Source organism: Jaculus jaculus, chromosome 6 (assembly GCF_020740685.1).
Source record: "Jaculus jaculus isolate mJacJac1 chromosome 6, mJacJac1.mat.Y.cur, whole genome shotgun sequence".
NCBI classification, from domain to species: Eukaryota; Metazoa; Chordata; class Mammalia; order Rodentia; family Dipodidae; genus Jaculus; species Jaculus jaculus.
The window spans coordinates 32,456,911-32,478,394 of NC_059107.1; the positions used below are offsets into that span (position 1 = coordinate 32,456,911).

The 21,484-nt window shown below is 50.7% G+C and overlaps 2 protein-coding genes and 1 long non-coding RNA gene across 4 annotated transcripts; all 3 read right to left on the minus strand.

Moving 5' to 3' along the window:
* Positions 1 to 2,188: 2,188 nt before the first annotated feature.
* Positions 2,189 to 2,754, minus strand: Pfn3 (profilin 3). Its single transcript, XM_004665055.3, has one exon. The coding sequence runs from the start codon at positions 2,600 to 2,602 to the stop codon at positions 2,189 to 2,191; it is 414 nt and encodes a 137-aa protein (XP_004665112.1). The 5' UTR covers positions 2,603 to 2,754.
* A 1,748-nt stretch (positions 2,755 to 4,502) lies between these two features.
* F12 (coagulation factor XII) lies at positions 4,503 to 13,753 on the minus strand. 2 transcript variants are annotated; one of them, XM_004664973.2, is made up of 14 exons: positions 13,581 to 13,753; positions 13,136 to 13,193; positions 8,271 to 8,370; positions 8,046 to 8,116; positions 7,652 to 7,762; positions 7,411 to 7,542; positions 7,175 to 7,279; positions 6,859 to 7,024; positions 6,540 to 6,745; positions 6,194 to 6,416; positions 5,761 to 5,897; positions 5,499 to 5,648; positions 4,838 to 4,986; positions 4,503 to 4,750 (listed from the first exon to the last, which is right to left on the minus strand). In XM_004664973.2, the coding sequence occupies exons 1-14, from the start codon at positions 13,635 to 13,637 to the stop codon at positions 4,586 to 4,588; spliced, it is 1,830 nt and encodes a 609-aa protein (XP_004665030.2). In that variant the 5' UTR covers positions 13,638 to 13,753; the 3' UTR covers positions 4,503 to 4,585. The 2 variants fall into 2 exon arrangements, with proteins under 2 accessions (XP_004665030.2, XP_045008770.1); XM_045152835.1 differs by lacking the exon at positions 7,652 to 7,762.
* A 462-nt stretch (positions 13,754 to 14,215) lies between these two features.
* Positions 14,216 to 21,159, minus strand: LOC123461444. The gene is made up of 3 exons (XR_006637694.1): positions 21,017 to 21,159; positions 20,569 to 20,712; positions 14,216 to 14,250 (listed from the first exon to the last, which is right to left on the minus strand). It is a non-coding gene; the product is annotated as an uncharacterized LOC123461444 (long non-coding RNA).
* Positions 21,160 to 21,484: the final 325 nt, after the last annotated feature.

Genomic DNA, 21,484 nt, shown 5'->3' on the forward strand with positions numbered 1-21,484 from the left:
ATAAATTCCACCTCGCTTACACCTCCTGGAGCCTTGCAGCCCATGGGCCATGATGGAGCTAAAGGGGGGGAGGTCACTGTGGTGGGTGGCAAAGTTCTTCCATGTAAGCCAGGATGTCTCGAGGACCTTGGGGCCCCAATGAGGAAGGAAGATTGAAGGCTCAGACACACTTGTGATGTATCCCTTTAGTGGGCCCTGCATGTGGGCGTGGAGCAAGGAGATGCAGGTGCCTGGGGGTCCCAGAGCTTTTCTTCAAGCATCCAGCCCCATCCCACCACTTATTCACACCCCTTGTTAGGTGGGGTACAGCTGTATCCACGGATTCTACTTCTGTCAACTCGACCAATGATGGATAGGATTTGCGGGGGTGGGGGCAGGGTCTCACTGTAGCCCAGGCTGACCTGGAATTCACTCTGTAGCCCGGACTGGCTTCAAAATCACAAGGATTCTCCTGCCTTAACTTCCTGGGTGCTAGGATTAAAGACATGAGCCACCCAGGCCCAGTTGAAAAAAAAATTTCTTTTTTTCCGGATTGGAGAGAGGTCTCAGTGGTTAAGGCACTTGCCTACAAAAATAAACGACCTGAGCTTGATTCCCCAGTGCCTACCTAAAGCCAGATGCACAAGTGGCACATACATCTGGAGTTAATTTGCAGGAGTTCGAGAAACTGGTATGCCCATTCTCTCTGTCTCTCTTCTCTCTCTGTTTGCAAATATTTTTTTAATTAATTATTTTTTAATATTCATCTACTTGAGAGAGAGAAAGTCAGAGAGAGAGAATGGGCATGCCAGGGCTTCAAGCCACTGCAAACGACCTCCAGATACATACACCACCTTGTGCAGCTGGCTTACATGGGTCCTGGGGAATTGAACCTGGGTCCTTTGGCTTTGCAGGCAAGCGCCTTAACCACTAAGCCATCTCTCCAGCCCTATTTTTTTTAAATTATGCATGTATTCATGTGTATGTTTTTAAAAATCATTCCTGGAGCCGGGCGTGGTGGCGCACGCCTTTAATCCCAGCACTCGGGAGGCAGAGGTAGGAGGATCGCCATGAGTTCAAGGCCACCCTGAGACTCCATAGTGAATTCCAGGTCAGTCTGGGCCAGAGTGAGACCCTACCTCGAAAAACCAAAAAAAAAAAAAAAAAAAAAAAATCATTCCTGGGCTGAAGAGATGGCTCAGCAGTTAAGGCAAAACCTGCTGGCCCAGGGTTCAATTCCCTAGGATTGGAGAGTGGTGTATGCATCTAGAGCTCATTTGCAGTGGCTTGAAGCCCTTACTTAGGCTTTGGTGTGTCCATATGCTCTCTCCAGTGAAATAAATAAATACATATTCCTTAAGCAATACAGCATAGCATACTATTTACATTGTCTTGGATATTAAGTCATATCAAGAGAAAAGTGTAGGGACTTGAGTACCTAAGGTTTGGGTGTTCACAGGGGTCCTGGAACCAGACCTAATCTACAAAGATTAGGGACTGAGAGACGACTGTGTACTCACCTTGGACCTGAAACCCTGACCCCGCAGGTCTTGTTTAGTGTATGCCTGGGGACAGGTTGACAGGATGAGAAAGTGACCCCTTTCACTGGCCTGCAGAGATATGTGGAAATTTCTGCAAGAAAGAACGCTAACGCTGGGCATGGTGAACCACGCCTTCAATCTCAGCACGGGAGAGGCTGAAGTAGGAGGATCACTGTGAGTTCAAGGCTGGCCTGGACTATAGTTTCAAATCAGTGTGTACTAGAGTGAGATAAAGACAGAAAGAAAGAGAGAGGGGGGAGGGAGGGAGGAAGGAAAGAAGGAGGGAAGAGAGGGAGAGAGGAAGGAAGGAAGAAAGCTGAAGCCTTTGGTAGAGTTTGGGAAGCTCCCACCCTTTGGATTCCTTCTCAGCTTACGAAGTCCCCAGAACCTTGGCAGGGCATCAGGAAGTAGCAGTTAGGCCAGGGGCCTCAGCAAAGCATCCAGGATGGGAAGAGGAGGTGGAACACCCGAGGTTCCCTAGCCTCTACATTTACAATCCCAGCGCAGTGGTACTTTTCTGTTCCTCCCAACAGCTTTTTCCTTTTTTTTTTTTTCTCATTTGCAACCCCGCCCCCACCCCAAACACACACGCAGAGGATGTGCCCACGGCGTACCGTTCGTTCAGTTTATTTGGGCCTGGCAGGCACCGTGGGCGGGCGTCTGCCCCGCTAGGAGCTCTGCACGTGCAGCCCGCACATCAGGTCGTGTACGGTCTTGTTGAGGACGCCTCCGTGCACGCCGCGCCTGCCCATGAGCACCAGCAGCGCCCGCGGCGTGTGGCCCACGCACACCGCACGCCCGTCCAGCCCCTTGGTGCGCGCGTCCAGCACCCGGTCACCCTCGGCCAGCAGGTGGTCGCGGATGACGCAGCAGCGGCGGCCCGCCACGCTCAGGCCGGTCTGCAGGAAGGTGTGCCGGTCGGGTCCCGTGAGCACACCCACCTCCTGCGGGGAGATGGCCGCTAGCAAGCCTCCGGGTCGCGATGCCCACACGCAGCGATTGTCCGAGTGGCCCACGATGGCCACGTCGTCGATGCGTTGGTCCCTCAGCACCGCGCTGATGTAGCCGGTCCAGTCACCCATCCCGCTCCGAGTCCTCCCCGGGCACCGGGTGCTTGGGCTTGGGGTTTTGGGGGGGGGTGGCCCTGTGCAGCGAGCTAGGGACGCCTGCGGCGCTGTGACGTCTGCGCGGGTGGGGCCGCGAAGTGAGACGTAGACGTCACAGAGCAGCTACTTAGGTGGAGAACGTGGGCGCGTTCGCCTTTTGCGCCTGGTGCAATTCTAAAAATAGCCCGTGGGAGGAAATGAAAGAGGACTCCGCAAGTGTCTCCAAAAAAAAAAAAAAAAAAAAAAATCGAACTCAAATGGCCTATTAAAGAAAGGGTTGAAGGGCCGGGTGTGGTGGCGTCCCTTGAGATCTTTACAAAGCCTGTCGACCTGGGTTCAATTCCTACTTCAAACTGCATAAGATGGATGCAAAAAGTGGTGAAGGCATCTAGTGTGTGTTTGCAGCAGCGAAAGGACCTTACACACCCATACACACACACACACACACACACACACACACACAAGTGCAAATAAATAAAAATTTTAAAGAAAGCCTGGTCTGGTGGTGCACGTCCTTAATCCCAGCACTTGGGAGGCAGAGGTAGCAGGATTGCCATGAACTCAAGGCCATCCTGAGACTACATAGTGAATTCCAGGTCAGCCTGGGCTACTGCAGGACCATACCTGGGGAAAAAAAAAATTTTTTTTTTTTTTTTTAAGGATGGGCTTAAAGACAGAAAAGCTGCTGTTTGGACAGCCAGATCTCTGGGCTGTAAGGGAATCATTAAACTGCACCTTGGAGTCCCTGAAAGGCTTTGGATTGCTACCACCCTGATTTCTGCTTTCGCCATTTGTAATGTCACTTAAGAAGGTCTTTATAAAAAAAACATTTGAAGTAGCTTGGATTTTTTTGAGACAAGGTAACTCAGGGCTGGCCTTGAATTCCAGATCCCCATACCTCTGCTTCCCTAGTGCTGGGATTAGAGATGTCCAGTCACCACACAAGGCCCAAAGGTCTGTCCACCAACATTTTTTTTTTTTTTGTAGTGCTGGGGATTGAACCCATGATCTCACTGGGCTATACCCCTTACCCTAACTTGGAGCATTGCCAACTATGATTCTAACAGCTGCACATGGGAATCACCTGGAGAGTTTTGAAACCGTACCACCGCACACACCTCATCACCAGAGTTGCTGCTTAATTGAGCGCAGGTGGATCTTAAGCATAGCTAGGCTCATAAAGCAACCTGGGGGATCCAGATGTATGATCCAGGCTGAGAACTGTTACTCTGTAAATGTGAGATGCGTTGCAGTAAGGAATGAGCCGACATGCAGGACCCCTCACCCAGGGCTTGGTACGCTGCATTTCCGTAAACATCACCTAGACCAGCTTCGAAGTCTCTTGACTTAAGATCTCACAGTTATTGTCCTCTGCGGGCAGTAAGAAAGCTGTGCACGTGGTTTCTGGCTTGGCATTTGGAAGGGGGAATTCTGAGCTCTGTTCTTTTCTTTTCTGCTTGTGTACGTGATGTACGTAGCCATGCTGAGCCCATAAGCTCACTGGCCTGTGGTGGAGTGCCACTGTCTGCTAGGCCTGATGGAAACGGTGGATGTGGTGCTCCATTGCTCTTCCACCCTTTCTTATTTGAGCCAGTCTCTTACTGATCCCCTAGCTTGCTGTTTTGTTTTTTTTTAAATTATTTGTTTTTTGCCCCCCCTAGCCACAGCCGTTCTTGGGTCTCTGCTCCCCTAAGGGTTGGTATTACAGACTGTTTATGTGGGTCTTGGGGATAGAACCCCAGCCTCCTCAGGCCCTCAAGTTTGCACAGGAAGTGCTCATAACTGCTGAGCCATCTCTCCAGCCCCTAAGGGGCATTTTCAAAGAACTTTATTATGTTTATTATTTTGTTCCCTCCCCCCCCCCCCCACGCGCGCATAGCTGGTGGCCCTGGAAGGAACGGCACACAAGCTTTACCCTAGATGATCATGCTATAGCCATCCTCTCACTCCCTGGGGCAGTTAGGTAGCTGTGTGCTTCTGGATCCAAGGCAGGTAGTTGGCCACGTCTGTGTAGACACCGGGCTTATTGCGGTCGCCACAGCCAGAGCCCCAACTGATGATACCACGCAGCGTGAGACCGTGCCCAGGCTCTTTCTCACACACTAGAGGGCCCCCGGAGTCACCCTGTTTAGGGGATACACAATTCAGCGCCCCTCATCCTGAGGCTGACAGGCAGGGGCGGGGCCACTAATCCTGGCCCCCAGGGCTCACCTGGCATGCGTCGGTGCCGCCCTCAAGGAAGCCAGCGCAGAGCATCCCAGGGAGGATGGCGTCCCCGTGCACTTCCGAGGTCGAGCATTGCTCCAGGGAGATGAAGGGAACCTGCGCCTCCTGCAGGAAGGTGGAATATTCCTCCGCCCCTGCGAATCCAGAGCACCTTCCTCAACAAGGGTCGTGATAAAGGTTGCCACTTGGGCGACGTTGTGCCAGGCAACTCAACACCCACCCTTGACCTTCCTTTCCTCATAGCAAGCATGAGCCGGAGGGAGTTGCTGTCTAACCCCGTTTCACAGGCAAGGAAACTGAGGGCCAGAGAGGAGCAGGGATTGGAATGAACCCGATTCCCACAGTCTTCCTCCCGCTGCCCCAGCATCCTAAGTTAGCCCTTGCAACTTGGCGTCCAGAGAGGATCGGGAGGAAGTACGACTCTCCCTGTCACCCAAGAGATTTGGGAAGCCTCAGTAGTGGATTCCAGACTCTGAGAAGACCTCAGAGACAAGGACCCAGCACACTGTCACAACCACCCATCCCCTTCAAGATGCCACAGGTCCTGCAGGCCGCCCCCACCCCGGAGGACACCAAGATTGCGGGTCCTCTAGCCTACCCTAATGGCCAAAGGTCTCCCACCTATCCAACACCAGTTGTGGCCTACCCTCAAACTGGTGACCCCAGCCGGCCACCTCGCAGACAGCGGCCTCTGGCTGGGAGGGTGGCGCGGCGCTGCCGGGCAGGCACACTGGCTGAACGTAGGGCGACATGAGCGCGCAGCTGCCGTCCTCGCTCTCTTGCAGGCGCACCAAAGCTACCCGGGGCGTGGAGGAGCATTAGGCTAATAGGAAGCACGGGGGAGGGGGAGGAAGGGAAGGGAGGGTCTCCACTCTTCCTCCCGATCCCCGCAGGGGCGCCCCACACACCCAAGTCGTGCTGGTAGGTGATGGGGGAGAAGGCCTCGTGGAGGACGTAGGAGCGCACGGCCAGCGTCTGGCACTGCTCACAGCTCTGGTTATAGCGCTCTTGACCCAGCACCACCGTCATTTCCCCGGGCGCCGGCCTGCGGGCGGATGGGTCGGTTGGGTGTGCGTGTGTGTTTCGGGGGAGGGGGAGGACAGGCAGCGTGAGGGGACCGGCTGCAGGCGTTCTGGGGGAGACCTCCCCCCACAACCCCGCTCCCCTGACCAATCCAAGGTTTCAGCTGTCTTCACGGGAGAGCTCAGGGTGGGGCGGGGAAGGGAGAAGGTGCAGGTCTGGGCTCAAGAGGATGGGGGAGCTGGCTTGGGGTCGGTCTCCCCATTCCACCCGCCTCCCCACGCACACACGAGGGGGGTCCGTGGGCGAGCCGGCACTTGCCGGTGCTGCAGGCAGTGCGCCGCCGTCAGCACCCAGCAGGGGGCGATGAGGCTCCCGGCGCAGAAGCTGTGGTCCCAGTAGAGCGCGGCGATGTAGGGATGCGCCCCGCGCAGCGCCACCAGGCCGCCCACGACGCGCCGCAGCGACGACAGTCGCTTGCTGAGCCGCTGTCCGCAGCCCGTGGAGCTGCTGGTCCTGGACTCGTTCTGCGGCCCGAGAACCTCTGGGGGGGGGGGGGAGGGAGGGACCCTCGTGAGGACAAGGGAAGCTGCCAAGACCGGGATCCCTTTGTGGGTCCGCGCCCTCGGGGGCTCTGACTCCCCTCCACCCCTTCCTTCCTCGCTACCAGGGGTCTGGGGGTGAGGTGGAGTCTGGGACGTGGGCTGAAGCTTCTGCCCTGCGGAAGGCTGGGGTACGGGCACGTCCTGACGTTCGAGGGGTGTAACTGCTGCCTGGGTTGGGGCCTGGCACTGCTCCAGGTCGCAATAGTCCCAGCTCAGCCTGTCCCCACTCCAGACAAAGCACCACGGACGAATGTCATTATCTGGGTTCCTGCAACCTCGAGACAGAGTGCTGTTAGAGTGTGGGGAGTCCCCGAAGGTATCCCCCCCACCCCCACCCCCGTCCTCCAACCGAGGTGGAGAGGGACGCCCCGCCCCGCCCACCGGCAGAAGGCATGGTGGCCCAGGCCCCGGCTCAACGCTTGCTCCTCGGTCATGTTCCGGTAGGTGGCCTCCGAGGTCCATCGCTGACACCGTGCACCCGATAGAGTGGTGTCCACCTTGCCACGGTAGCTGTGGCCCCTGTCGTGGTAGCAGGTCGCCTTCGTGTCTGCAGAGAGAAGGGGCTCCCTGCAGCTAGATGGCTCTTTGGCTGGGCCTTCTCTTCCGCTTCCCCACTCTCCCTGCCCCACCTGCGGAAGCCTTTCCCACGCGGCCGATGGCGTTCCTGTCGTCCCCTAGCCCCCAGGCCCTCACTCACCTAGGTCACAGAAGGGTCCGGTGTAGCCCTCGGGGCAATGGCACAAGGAGTGTCCCTCTGCCTGTAGGCAGCGACCCCCATTGAGGCACCGGTTTGTGCTGCAGACTGGGCAGGCGGGGAGAGGAAGCAAACTGAGCCTTCACTGGCCATACCGTTAGCAATTCAGCCTTCTGCCAGGTTCTCCAGGCTTTCCAGCCTTCCAATCCACCGGGCAATTCTCCACTCCATCCACTTACCCTGACTGGCCAACGTCTTGCACTGAGAGTTAGGACCTTTGCACTGGCATCTGGCTATGCCTGTGGGCTCTGCTCGAAGCCATACGTCATCCTCATTGAAGAACAGGAGAAGCTGAGGTTCAAAGCACTTCTCTGGGGACCAAAGGAGCGCAGTGGTACCATGCCGAGTCTCTAGGGATACCGGGGGCCTCTTCCAGTGGTTCCACCAATGTCACCCCTCTTGTCTGGCAGTACGGTTTACCTTTTTGGCAGTGCTTTCCAGTGAGGTTTTCCCGACAGAGGCAGTGTGGGCCCTTCAGGGTGTTCACACACGTCCCTCCTTTGTGGCAGGGGTTGTGTTTGCTGCAGTGATCTGAGAGAAGGAAGCACTGGGACCCCGAGTCACATGGGTGCCGACCATGACTCTACCTGAACCTGCTTGCCATGGGACTGTGGGACACCACGTGTCCAACTGACTCATCTGAAAACTTGGGGCTCTTTTTCTTCCCAAAATTATTCCTCTGAGCTTTGGTGGTGTGGGCAGGGAGAAGGGCTAGGCCAAGAATCCCAGGTGTATGGCGTCTAGTGATGCCTAGGAGAGGCGCTAGTAAGTAGGAGTGAGCCCCTGGGCCACCTCGGGGGGCTGTGTGTAGTACCTTTCACATTTTGGGGCTCCAAGCAGTATGCCCACTTCTGGTCCTGGTCAAAGTTGGGGGTGGTAGCACACCTAGGAAAATAGATGTGGCTTTCCTGCTCTGCCCCAAGGCTGGCCCACCATTCCTACCATAGCCCCCTCTCTCCAAACAAGAGTTTTGGACAGATGGATGGGCAGAATCCGTTATTCCCAGGCTCTTCCTCCAATCCCTTTTAGGGAGTCTTACCAGGGTCGGGAGCCTGGCCAGCCCTTGTGAATACATTTGTGGTACAGCCGGCGATGGTACTGGAAGGGGAAATGGCAGAGCTCTCCGGTGACAGTGAGAACTGTAGAAATAACACACTTGGGCTGGAGAGATGGCTCAGTAGTTAAAGGTGCTTGCTTGCAAAGCCTGATAGCCCAGATTCAATTTCCCGGTACCCACATAAAGCCAAGCATTCAGAATGGCACGTGTCTAAAAATCATTTGCAGCAGCAAGAGGCCCTGGAGTGTCCCTATTCATATCCTCCCCCATCTCTCAATAAATAAATAAATAAATAAATAGTCGACTTCATGAGGTCTGCCCTTTGCCCATATGCTCAGACTGCATTATAGAGCCTAATTGGGAAAAGGAGAAACCCTGGAAAAGACTGCTGTGTGTTCAAGACAGCATCTTGCCTAGGAAATTGGTTTCCAAGCCAGGCGTGGTGACACGCACATCTTTAATCCCAGCACTCAGGAGGCAGAGGTAGGAGGATCGCTGTGAGTTTGAGACCCCCCTGAGACTACATAGTGAATTCTAGGTCAGCCTGGGCTAGAGTGAGAGCCTAGCTCAAAAATGCAAAAGAAAAAAAGGAAAGGAAGTTGGTTTCTGGAGTTGGATAGCCTGGAGTAGGTTTGTCTCTGCCACTTGCTAGCTGTGTCTGGTCAAGGCCTAGACAACTACTTGTCACAAAGTTGGAACTTCATAAATACTTGTTGACCGTTGAGGTCACTTATCCATTTGGAGCGACATTTTGGTCATTTGTAAAATAACAGTATTAATAGTAGAGTCAATCATCGTGATTCATTGATTCCATATTGGCAAGCCAGTTTGCTTGCTGAAATTTACTTGTAACCCCAAGCCCATACTTATAATTTGTGTTGAGGATATAGGTGAGCGGTAGAGTGCTTGTCTAACATGTGCAACGCACCACAAAGCAACACAAAGAACAGACAAAAACAAAAACACATGCTTTCTGATCATTTATAGAAATATACATTTGGAGAAATGGCTCAGTGATTTGCAAAACCTGACAATTCCCCAGTATCCAGCCACATAAAGCCAGAGGCACAAAGTAGTGCATGCATCTGGAGTTCATTTGCAGTGGCAAGAGGCCCTGGTATATCCATTTTCTCTGCCCCACCCCCCCATAAATAAATGAATAAAAATATTTGGTGTTTTCAATATTTTTTATTTTTATTTATTTATTTGAGAGAGAGAAAGAGGTAGAGGGAGAAAGAGAGAGAGAGAGAGAGAGAGAGAGAGCGAGAGTGTGTGTGTGTGAGAGAGAGAGAGAGAGAGGGAGGGAGAGAGAATGGGTGCACCAGGGCCTTCCGCCACTGCAAATGAACTCCACATGTGTGTGCCACCTTGTGCATCTGGCTTACATAGGTCCTGGGGAATCAAACCTGAGTCCTTTGACTTTGCAGGCCAGCACCTTAACCACTAAGCCATCTCTCCAACCCAATATTTGTTGTTTTAAAAGGAGGGCTGGGAAGATGGTTCAATGGTTTAAAGCACTTGCTTATAAAGCCTGTCAGCCTAGGTTCAATTCCCCAGTACCCAGGTAAAGCCATATATATGAATGGATACATACACCTGGAGTTCATTTGCAGCAGCAAGAGGCCCTGACATGCCCATACTCACTCAATAACACACACACACACACACACATATATATATATATATATTTTTTTTTTTTTTTTGAGGTAGGGCCTTGCTCTAGCCCAGGCTGACCTGGAATTTACTAGGTACTTTCAGGCTGGCCTTGAATTCAAGGCAATCTTCCTACCTCAGTCTCCCAAGTGCTGGGATTAAAGGAATGTGCCACCACACCTGGCAAATAAAGTAAGATTTTAAACAAAGAAATGCACAGAGCAGTGAAAACTTTGCACATTCCTAGTTGAGGTACAGCAAGACAGCACGTGCTGCTCCTTCCTGCAGCTCTAACACTGTGTCAAGCATCCTTTCTTAGCGCAGTGTCCCCCTCTTTTCTTTCCTTTGCATGACTCCCTTATTAGAAATAGTCCCAAACATCCAGGTCCTGATGGCACGGACCTGTAACTCTGGCTACTTGGGTGGCTGAGGGAGGAGAATTTCAAGCACCAAGCTTGCCCGGATTACAGAGTGAGTTCAAGGCAGCCTGGGAAACTACGAGAGACCGTGTCTCAAAACAATAAATAAATAAATCACTAAATTAAAAAAAAGGGCTGGGGGCTGGAGACGTGGCTTAGCAGTTAAGGCGCTTACCTGTGAAGCCTAAGGACCCATGCTCAACTCTCCAGGTCCCACGTAAGCCAGGCACAAGGTCACACATGCGCACAAGGTGGCATATGCATCTGAAGTTCAATTACAGTGCCACTTTGTGTATCTGGCTTTATATAGGTACTGGGGAATCCAGCCAGGCCTTCAGGCTTTACATGCAAATGCCTTTGACTGGTGAGCCATCTCTCCAGCCCCAGTATCTGTGAATCTGATGCTCATGTTGGTTTAATAGAATATAATTACTGCCGATAGGAAGAAAATCTACTTCAGAGGGATGTCGTGAATCATGAGAGAATTCTTATGAAACTATGCCAGGCACCTAGTACGTGCTCAATAAAAATGTGTAGTTGTTTATTTAGTTATTATTCATTTTTTTTCAATGAGGGAGGAAGGGAGAAAGAATAGGTGCTGTAGGGTCTGTTACCACTGAAAACAAACTCCAGACACATGAGCCACTTTGTGCATCTGGCTTTATGTCGATACTGGGAAATCAAACCCAGAACATCAGGTTTTGCAAGCAAGTGCTTTAACCACTGAGCAATCTGTTCAGTCCCTGCTATTTTTGTTTTAAAGTCCTAGTGGCAGTAGGGTGATAGTTGATAGAAGGATATAAGGAGGATAAAGAGGAAGTAGACCCTAGGTAGGAAATTAGGGAAGGACCTGGGATCCCAGTTGGGTCAGGGTAGGAGGGCAGAGAGCAGTGAAGCTTAGTGTTGGCTGAGGCAAGAAGACCATGTAAGTCGCAGGGCACTGTGCTTGGCTTCAGTGTCATATTATGGCCTCAGCTTGACCCCATCAGGCCAGATTCATCCAAGCAGGGTTCCCCGTTCCAGTGCACTAGCATCTTGCATGCTCCAGGCAAATGTTTCGTGTCTGGAAGAACGAGGGCCGTGGAGCCCTCTGGCAGGGTTTGAGGCAGGGGAAGATGGCAGTGCCCTTCATGTAATGGGAGTGTGATAGTAAGTGCTTAGATACTTCTCTTTGTCGTGCTGCGGATCAAACCCAGAGCTATGTGGATGCTAGGCAAGTGCTCTACCACTGCGCCACAAGCCCAGTCTAAGAGCTACCCAGGAGTGGGGAGAAATTTTTAAGGCATTTGTCATGAACCAGGCTCTAGGCTATATGCATTTTTAAAAAAATTTTTGTTTATTTTTATTTATTTATTTGAGAGCGACAGAGAGAGAGAAAGAGGCAGAGAGAGAAAGAATGGGCACACCAGGGCCTCCAGCCACTTCAAACGAACTCCAGATGCGTGCGCCCCCTTGTGCATCTGGCTAACTTGGGTCCTGGGGAATCGAGCCTCAAACCGGAGTCCTTAGACTTCACAGGCTAAACCATCTCTTCAGCCCTAGGCTATATGTTTTATAGGAATCAACTTATTCCTTCTCAACAACCCTGACAGATTCACTATTCCTGATTTACAGATGGGGAAGAGTGAGAAAAGAGAGATCAAATCACTCACTAGTCATCCAGCTCCTAAGTGATGGAGCCTGGATTTGGAGGATCGTGGGGTATTTGAGACTGGGGCGAGTCTGACGCCCCTGCTCTGGTTCCCTCTTTGCTCATGGAGGGCCTGGCCTCTCAATCGTATGACTGATGTCCTCCAGATGTGTTGATGAAAGACAAAAGAGAGGGAAGATGGGGACACTGAGGAAGACTTGTAGAAGTCCACGTTTGCTGGCATCAACGGCACATCCTCCCACTGCTAATCACCTGCCAGGTTCTAGACAGGCATTTGATACAACCTTACCTTCCAAAGTACGCAGCTTGCTGTCACTCAGGGTCCATGGCACCCATGGGCCAAGACATGGCATAGAGTAGGTGCTCAGGTCCGAATGTCAACCAGAACAGCTTTGCTCAGGACCCTTTCCCTGCTCCAAGAGCCTGAGGCTGCCTTGAGATGCCATATTGTTTGTTTGTTTGTTTGTTTTTTAATACTTTTTATTTATTTATGAGACAGAAAGAAAGAACACACCAGGGAATCCTGCCACTGTACATGAACTTCATACATCTGGCCTACATGGGTACTGCAGAATGTGCTTCAAGAAAGCACCTTTATCTGCTGAGCTATCTCATCACCAGCCCCATTATTATTAATATTATTATTACTATTATTATTATTATTTTGAGGCAGGGTCTCTTTCTAGTCCAGGCTGACCTGGAATTCACTATGTTGTCTCAGGGTGGCCTTGAACTCACAGAGCTCCTCCTATCTCTGCCTCCCCAGTGCTGGGATTAAAGGTGTGCACCACCACGCCCAAGCTGGCATTTTTTTTTTAACATTTTTTTAATTATTTATTTATTTATTTGAGAGCGACAGACACAGAGAGAAAGTCAGATAGGGGGAGAGAGAGAGAATGGGCGCGCCAGGGCTTCCAGCCTCTGCAAACGAACTCCAGACGCGTGCGCCCCCTTGTGCATCTGGCTAACGTGGGACCTGGGGAACCGAGCCTCGAACCGGGGTCCTTAAGCTTCACAGGCAAGCGCTTAACCGCTAAGCCATCTCTCCAGCCCGAGCTGGCATATTTTTGAACACACTCATTACCACTCAAGGGTGTGCTAGGAGGGGGAGCCATGCCACTTACCCACCGTGAGCTCACTAGCTCCCTGCTTGTGCTCCTTGGGAGCCTTCCACGATGGAGCCTGTCGGGGAGAGGAGGCAGAGACGTTGCCCGGCGCGTAGGAGCCTCCTTTGATCCTATGCTAGGCCTCAGCTTCCTCTCATTTCCCGGAAGTGCAGGATTTCCTTACAAGACTGAGCCCTCCCTCCTCCTTCCTTTGTGTCTCCCACAGCTGCAGGACGCACCCTCATATCTCCCAGCACTGGCAGCTGTCTCCTCTGTTTTGGCCTGCTGAGCTGGCCCTGCCTTCCTGCACAGGCCTAATTACCTGCAAAAGCAGGTCACGGACAGAGGCTGAGGCTCGGACAAGACCTTCTCCATAGTGCACCCCTCCCCGCTGCCCCACCCCCCCGTCCCCCCGTCCCGCCCTGTCCTATCTTGGTCCGGTTCTGGCGCTTGCAACCCTCACCGAGAGCGCGGACTCCAGGCTTCCCAGTAGGGTCCCCAGGAACAGCAAAGCCCTCATGGCGGAGGTGTCTGATGGTCCCGCTGCCTGCCCTGGAGGGCAGATCAATGGGCCCGGGCAAAGGTCTCTGAGGTCTGGGAGGTAGAGATTGGTCAAGCTCCCTCCTGGGCTTGGGGACACAGGCTGCACGGAAGGCCCAGCAAAGCAGCTTTCTCCCGTGGCCTTGGAAGGGGGAAGTGGGCGGGTGGGGGTCGAGTAATGAAGACCCCGGGTGCCCTCCCTCGCCTGAGTCGTGAGACGTTCTTGTATTCCAGGTGCTGTTGAGGGTTAGGGGGTGAGAGCGATTGAAGAGAAGCCCCCTGCGTTAGGAATCTTAGGGTCCATTGGGAAGCGCACTTACTTTCTACTGCTAACCATTTTCTCCCCCACTGGGCGGGGCCTAAAACAATGCCTATGCGTGGCTTCAGATATACGTGGGGAAACTCGGAATTGCATAATTGGGATTTCTGCTCCAAATGTCACAAAGCTGATGTCCAGACAGTTTTCTGGAGACTCTAAGAGAAGATTTGCTCCCAAGTTCATGCAGGTTCTTGGTAGAATTCAATTCCACATGGTTATAGGACTGAAGTCCCTCCCTCCTTGCAGACTGTCAAACATGGGCCGCATTTGATTTCTGAGGGAGAAAGAGAGCAAGGGAGAGAGTATGGAAATATAAAGGCCTCTTGCCACTGCAAACAAACTCCAGATGCATGTGCTAACATCCTGGGCCTCCACTGACACATAGGTTTCATCTTCATTCCCTCCTTGCAGGGAATCTGACAGGGTCTCATATTGCCCAACCTCAGCAGCTCTGTGAAACCATGGAGCAAGATGCCACAACCCCCTTCATCTTGCTTTTTTTTTTTTTTTTTTAAGAGACATAAGCTTTCCATGTTCTATTTTTTAAATACTTGAGGGCTAGAGAGATGGCTTAGTGGTTAAAGTGTTTGCCTGCAAAGCCTAAGGACCCAGGTCCGACTGCCCAGAGCCCACATAAGCCAGGAGCACAAGGCGACACATGTACCCAAGGTGGTGCACGTGTCTGGAGTTCGATTGCAGTGGCAAGTGGCCCTGGTGTGCCAATTCTCTCTCTCTCATAAAAATAATTTGATTTAAGCAGGACATGGTCGCATATGCCTTTAATCCCAGCACTCGGGAGCAGAGGTAGGAGGATCGCCCTGAGTTCGAGGCCACCCTGAAAGTCAATAGTGGATTCCAGATCAGCCTGAGCTAGAGTGAGACCCTACTTTGAAAAACAAACAAAAAAAATTTTCTTTTTTGATTTATTTATTTGCAAGCAGAGAAATACAGACAGAGAGAGTATAGGTCTCTAGCCACTACAGATGAATTCCAGATGCATGCACTGCTTTGTGTATCTGGCTTTATGTGGGTACTGGGGAATCCACTGAATTATATCCCCAGCCCATCTTGAACTTCTTTTTTTTTTCCCAAGGTAGGGTCTCACTATGTAATTCACTAGGTAAATGTAATCTCAGGGTGGCCTCAAACTCATGATGATCCTCCTATCTCTGCCTCTCAAGTGCTGGGATTATAGGCATGTGTCACCATGCCCGGCCATCTTGTACTTTTTATGCCTACCAAACCAGTGCCACATAAATGATGCTACCAATTTCTCTTTTTTTAGGTTTTTTTTTTTTGTTTTGTTTTTGTTTTTACTTACTTATTTGAAAGAGACAGAGAGAGGCAGATAGAGAAAGAGAATGGACACACCAGGGCCACCAGCCCCTGCAAACGAACTCCAGATGCATGCACTACCTTGTGCATCTGGCTTACATGGATACTGGGGAATTGAACCTGGATCCTCAGGCTACGCAAGCAAGCACCTTAACTACTAAGTCATCTATCCAGCCCTGATTCTGTCAATTTCTGCAGCCAGCTCAAGATGAAGCCTGGCTGCTTTGAACCCAGGCTGTACTTGTGACTGTGTGCATTAGATACTGAATCTGTGGAAACACTTTCCTGGGCAGTTTGACTTTGAGCAGGGAATCCCTCCTACAGCATTCTTTGTTTAGGCTTTCTCCTTGGAAAAGAATTTCCATTCTCACAAGTTAGACCTTTCAATGGGGAGAGTCTTGCCCTCAGGTGCCTTTCCTTTTTCTTCCTTTCTTTCCTTCCTTCCTTCTTTCATTCTTTCTCTTTTTTAAAATTTAATTTAGTTTAATTATTTGCAAGTGTCTGGGGGAGATAGACAGAGAATGGGCATGTCAGGGTCTCCAGCCACTGCAAACGAGCTCCAGACGCATGCGCCCCCTTGTGCTTATGTGGGTGCTGGGGAATTGAACCTGGGTCCTTTGGCTTTGCAGGCAAACCCTTTAACCACTAAGCGATCTCTCCAGCCTTGCTCTATCCCAGGCTAACCTGGAATTCACTATGTATTCTCAGGCTGGCCTCGAACACATGGCGATCCTCCTACCTCTGTCTCCTGAGTGCTGGGATTAAAGGTGTGGGCCACCATGCTCAGTGTGTTGGGGCCTCTCAAGCTCTAAATATGTCCACTTTGTGCATCTGCCTTTATGTGGACGCTGGAGAATTGAACCTGGACTTGAAGGCTTTGCCAGCAAGCACCTTTAATCTCTGGGCCATCTCCACAGCCCTTAACCTTTTTATTTTTTAGAGAGAGAGAGAGAGAGAGAGAACGAGCAAAAGCTAGAGAGAACTGGCACACTAGGGCCTCAGCCACCACAATCAAACTCCACACGTTTGCACCACCTAGTGGGCATGTGCAACCTTGCACTTGCATCGCCTTCATGCATTTGGTGCACTGGGATCTGGAGAGAGATCAAACTTGAGTCCTTAGGCTTTGCAGGCAAGTGCCTTAAGTGCTAAGCCATCTCTCCAGCTCCTAAAACTTTTTTTTTTTTGAAAAGATTTTATTTACATTTATTTATTTGAGACAGAGAGAGGGAGAGAGAGAGAGATAGTGAGAATGGGCATACCAGGGCATCTAGCCCCTGCAAAAGAACTCCAGATGCATGTGCCACCATGTGTATCTAGTTTATGTGAGACCTGGAGAATCAAACCTGGTTCCTTAGGCTTCACAGGCATGTGCCTTAACAGCTAAGCCATCTCTCCAGCCCTATTTTTTTTTTATTTTTTTTGTTTTATTTATTTATTTTAGAGCAACAGACAAAGAGAGAAAGAGGCAGAGAGAGAGAATGGGCACTCCAGGGCCTCTAGCCACTGCAAACAAACTCCAGGTGCCTGTGCCCTCTTGTGCATCTGGCTAACGTGGGTCCTGGGGAATCGAGCCTCAAACTGGGGTCCTTAGGCTTCACAGGCAAATGCTTAACCACTAAGTCATCTCTCCAGCCCTGCCCTATTTTTTTTTTAAAGATTTTCTTTTCTTTTTAAAAAAATTTTTTTGTTCATTCATTTGTTTATTTATTTGAGAGCAACAGAGGCAGAGAGAGAGAGAGAGAATGGGCACACCAGGGCCTCCAGGCACTGCAAATGAACTCCAGATGCGTGTGCCCCCTTGTGCATCTGGCTAACATGGATCCGGGAAAATCAAGCCTCAAACCAGGGTCCTTAGGCTTCACAGGCAAGCGCTTAACCGCTAAGCCATCTCTCCAGCCCTAAAGATTTTATTTTCATTTATTTACTTATTAGAGACAGAGAGAGGGGGAGAGAGAGTGTGTGAGAAACTTTTTAAGATTACTGTTGGGGGACATGTGTGCTAAAGCATGCACTGGAGGTCAAAGACAACTTTGAACTACCTGTGTTCCACCTTTGAGACAGTTTCTCTTTTTTTTTTCTTTTTTATACATTTTATTTATGAGATAGACAGAGAGGAGAGAAACAAGAGAATAAGAGAGCAAAGAGAGAGCACAACATAGCCTCTTACCATTGCAAACAAACTCCAGATGCATGTGCCCCTTTGTGCACCTGGCTTTACATGGGTACTGGTGAGTCAAACTTGGGCCATCAGGCTTTGCAAGCAAATTCCTTTAACTGCTGAGCCATCTCTCCAGCCCCCATAGATCACATTTCTTTTTCTTTACTTTTGGTTTTTGGAGGTAGGGTCTCGCTGTAGCCCAGGCTGACCTGGACTTCACTATGTAGTGAGACAGTTTCTCTTGATATGACAAGTGAACCACCACATTGGAAGTGGATGTCAGACCAGCTGGCCTATGAACTTCCGATTCTCCTGGCTCTGCTTCCCATTGTCATAGGCACATTGAGATCACAGACGCATACACCATTTTGCATCTGGCTTTCTTTGAGTACCGGGGGATTGAACCTGGGCCAGCAGGTTTTGCAAGTCAGTGGCTTTTTTGTTTTGTTTTGTTTTTGAGGTAGGGTCTCACGCTAGCTCAGCCTGACCTGAGTCACTATGTAGTCTCATGGTGGACTCAAACTCACAGTGATCCTACCTCCTCCCAAGTGCTGGGATTAAAGGTGTGTGCCACCATGCCCAGCTTGGTTTCTTTTTTTGTTGTTGTTGTTGGTGTGGTTGTTTTTGTTTTGTTTTGTTTTTAAATACTTTTGTTTATTTATTTATTTAAGAGAGAGAGAGGCATAAAGAGACAGAGACAGGGAAAATGGGTGTGCCAGGGCCTCCAGCCACTGCAGATGAATTCCAGATGTATGTGCCACCTTGTGCATCTGGCTTACGTGGGTCCTGGGGAATCCAACCGAAGTCCTTTGGCTTTGCAGGCAAGTGCCTTAACTGCTAAGCCATCTCTCCAGCCCCTGTTTGTTTGTTTTGTTGAGGTAGGATCTCACTCTAGCCCAGGCTGACCTGGAACTCACTATGTAGTCTCAGGGTAACCTTGTACTCACAGGGATCCTCCTACCTCTGCCTCTCAAGTGCTGGTATTAAAGGCATGTGCGATCATGCTCAGCTCAACAAGCCAGTGTTTTTAACTGTTGAGCCATCTCCCCAATGTCCCTTTAATTTCCTTTTCTCCTTTTAAAAATATTTATTTATTTATTTATTTATTTATTTATTTATTTATTTATTTATTTATTAGAGACAGAGAGAGAGAGAATGGGTGCGCCAGGGCCTCTAGCCACTGCAAACGAACTTCAGATGCATGCACTGCCTTGTGCAGCTGGCTTACATGGGACCTGGAGAATCAAACCTGGATCCTTAGGCTTCACAGTCAAGTACCTTAACCACTAAGCCATCTCTCCAGTCCCCCTTTAACTTCTTTAACAATTACAGATGCTTCATCATAGCAGTCTCCTTGCCTGGAACTTTAAGCTTGCTCACAATCCTTTCTAAACTTTTTACTTTTTTTCCCCCATATCTCTTTAGTCTCTTTTCTGTAGATCTGGATAAAAACAGTACATAATTTCCATGACACAGATTCAATGCTATTTTTCCTTGAAATGTCCTCTGCCAAACACATTAGTCATATCAGCTATTAAAACTCAGCCTTGCCTGGTGTGGTGGCACACACCTTTAATCCCAGTGCTTGGGAGGCAAAGGTAGGAGGATTGCTGTGAGTTCAAGGCCACCCTGAGACTACATAATGTATTTCAGGTCAGCCTGGGCTAGAGTAAGACCCTATCTCAAAAAGCAACATACACACACACACACACACACACACACACACACACACACATTCAGCCTTATTCAAGTTCTCATGGGCAGGATGCAGCCTGATTTGTTGTCAGAATGTGACACAAACTGTCTCTAGCTGAGTTCCCAATAGTCTTAGTTCCCTTCTGAAACCTCATGAGCCTAAGCCTCCACTGTCTGTCTGTCAGCATTCTGGTCTTCCAAGTTCCCACCAGAATGGCTCCTTAAGCTCTGTTTGCAACCTTCTAGGGCTTCTCCAGCCCAAAGTTCCAAATTCTTCCACATTCCTTCCACAAAGCAGTTCCAAAGGCCTCTAAGCCACATGGTCAAGTCTACCTCGGTAGACTCCGCAGTAATGAGTCACTTTAACTCATTACTGGATCAAAATAACTGACCAGAAGCAATTCACAAAAGGAAAAGAATGCATTCCATCACGGCACATGTGAGCGTATGGTGAACATTGCACATTCAAATCAAAACAATCCTCAAGATTTCTCAGTTACAGGAAGTGAGGATGAGGTGTAGAGCGTTTGCATGTCATAAGTCTTCTCAGGTATAGGAGCCATGAAAACCAATTTGAGGGGCCTGGAGAAATGGCTCCGTGGGTAACGTGTTTGCCAAGCAGAAAGAGCTGAGTCTGGATCCCCAGCGCTCATGTAAAATGCTGGGCATGGTGGCACACAGCTGCGAATTCCAGCACTGGGGAGGTGGAGAGGAGAGGCTCCCCAAGCTAGCTTATCTAGCTGAATTGGCGAGCTCTGGGTTCAGTGAGAGACCCCTTTTTCAAAATAAGGTGGAACGCAATAGAGGGTGACCCCAACGTTGACCTCTAGCCTCCACATGTACGCACACACACATTCACATACAATGTGCCTACATACTTATGAACATGCATCTATGCATGTGAGAGGGGAAGGCGAGGCCCCCATCAGGGATTTCAGCTAGCAACCGGCGGCACGCCCCCCCCCCCAACCCTTCCTGCAAAACTCAAACTGGCTGCACGTGCCCTTTGCCAGCCAACCACTTCCTTCTAATCATGTCTGAAGCAAACAGCCTGAAAGCCAGGGACCTTCCCAGGTGGTAATTGAAGGACTGGCAGAAATGCCCACGGCTACACCACACTCTGCCACTCCATGCACGGCTGTATTTTTGAAAGCTGGCGTTGCTGCTTGGTGGTCGCCATGGCAACAAGTGAACTGGGAGCCAGCTTTGGGTGAGCTGGACTTTTTTCTTCCCCAATGGGCTGGCTCTCCTGATTGGTCTATGTGATTCTCACCTTATTTGCATACACAGCCAATCAGGGGCCACCTGGGGTATATATAGATTCCCCCCCCCAGGCCCCCCGCACCCCCCCCGCACTTGGCTGCTCCTGGCCAGACTCTCTGGATGCTGAAAAGTGATTACCTGCAAGATGGCTTGTTTGTCCTGCCTCAGATGCTAGCTACACGTATATCTGGTCCCAGGGTGGAAATTTCTTGGAACAGCAAGAGCCGGGCAGGAGGACATGACACCTTTTCAGCTCTTAGTTCCAAAGGGAACGTGTTGGGGCTGGAGAGAAGGCACAAAAGCGTGAAGATGGAGTTCAGATTCCGGGCACCCATGTAAACGCTGCGTGGTCGTGAAGGCCCTCCTGTAACATGGGCACTCAGGAGGCATACGCGGGGACCCCCCCACCCCCGCCCCGCCGTAGCTGAACCTGAGTTCTGGGGTCAAGTGAGAGACGCTGTCTCAGTAAATAAAGCGGGGAGTTGTTGAGAAAGACATCCAACACCAACTTCTGACCAACAACACAGTTGCGTGCACACCCACTCTTGCGTGACACTGCCCTCCAAGAAAATCAAGCTATGGCCACCTTTATCAGAAGCTGCTGTGGCCGTTCACAGGCGTCTCTGGAGATCGGACCTGTTGCCTTTTCCCCGTAGGACGAAGGGGTTAGGGAGCGTCTTCAGGCCCTCACTCAAGAGCTCAGATATCCCTTGCGCCATCTCTCTGCAATGATGCACGAGGTCCCATGGCCTCAGAGGGACAGAACAGGGAGGTTGCCATCCCTGCTGAGATAGGACTTTCTGATGCTCTGGCTGCGTTGGAGTCCCCACACATCTGTAAATAACCCCTCACCCATGCTCTTCGGTTCATCAAGTGGAACATTGGTTCACATTACACCTTGCAAAAAAAAAAAAAAAAAAAAAAAAGTACTGGGTTTCACCATGACATCCCCACACCACTCTGTCTTCCTCCTCTCCATCCCCCCCTCCCCCGCCGCCCCTACCACTCTGGCTGATGCCCTGCTTTGCCCAGTTATGCTCCCCTCTGCTTGCTT

Coding starts and splice junctions, on each gene's coding strand:
- Pfn3 (XM_004665055.3), bottom strand. CDS start 2,602: ATGGGTGACTGGACCGGCTACATCAGCGCGGTGCTGAGGGACCAACGC.
- F12 (XM_004664973.2), bottom strand. CDS start 13,637: ATGAGGGCTTTGCTGTTCCTGGGGACCCTACTGGGAAGCCTGGAGTCC. Junction 8,371..13,135: donor AGCTAGTGAGCTCACGGTGG/GTAAGTGGCATG, acceptor TTATTTCTACAG/TTCTCACTGTCACCGGAGAG. Junction 7,543..7,651: donor TGGAAAGCACTGCCAAAAAG/GTAAACCGTACT, acceptor TTTGGTCCCCAG/AGAAGTGCTTTGAACCTCAG.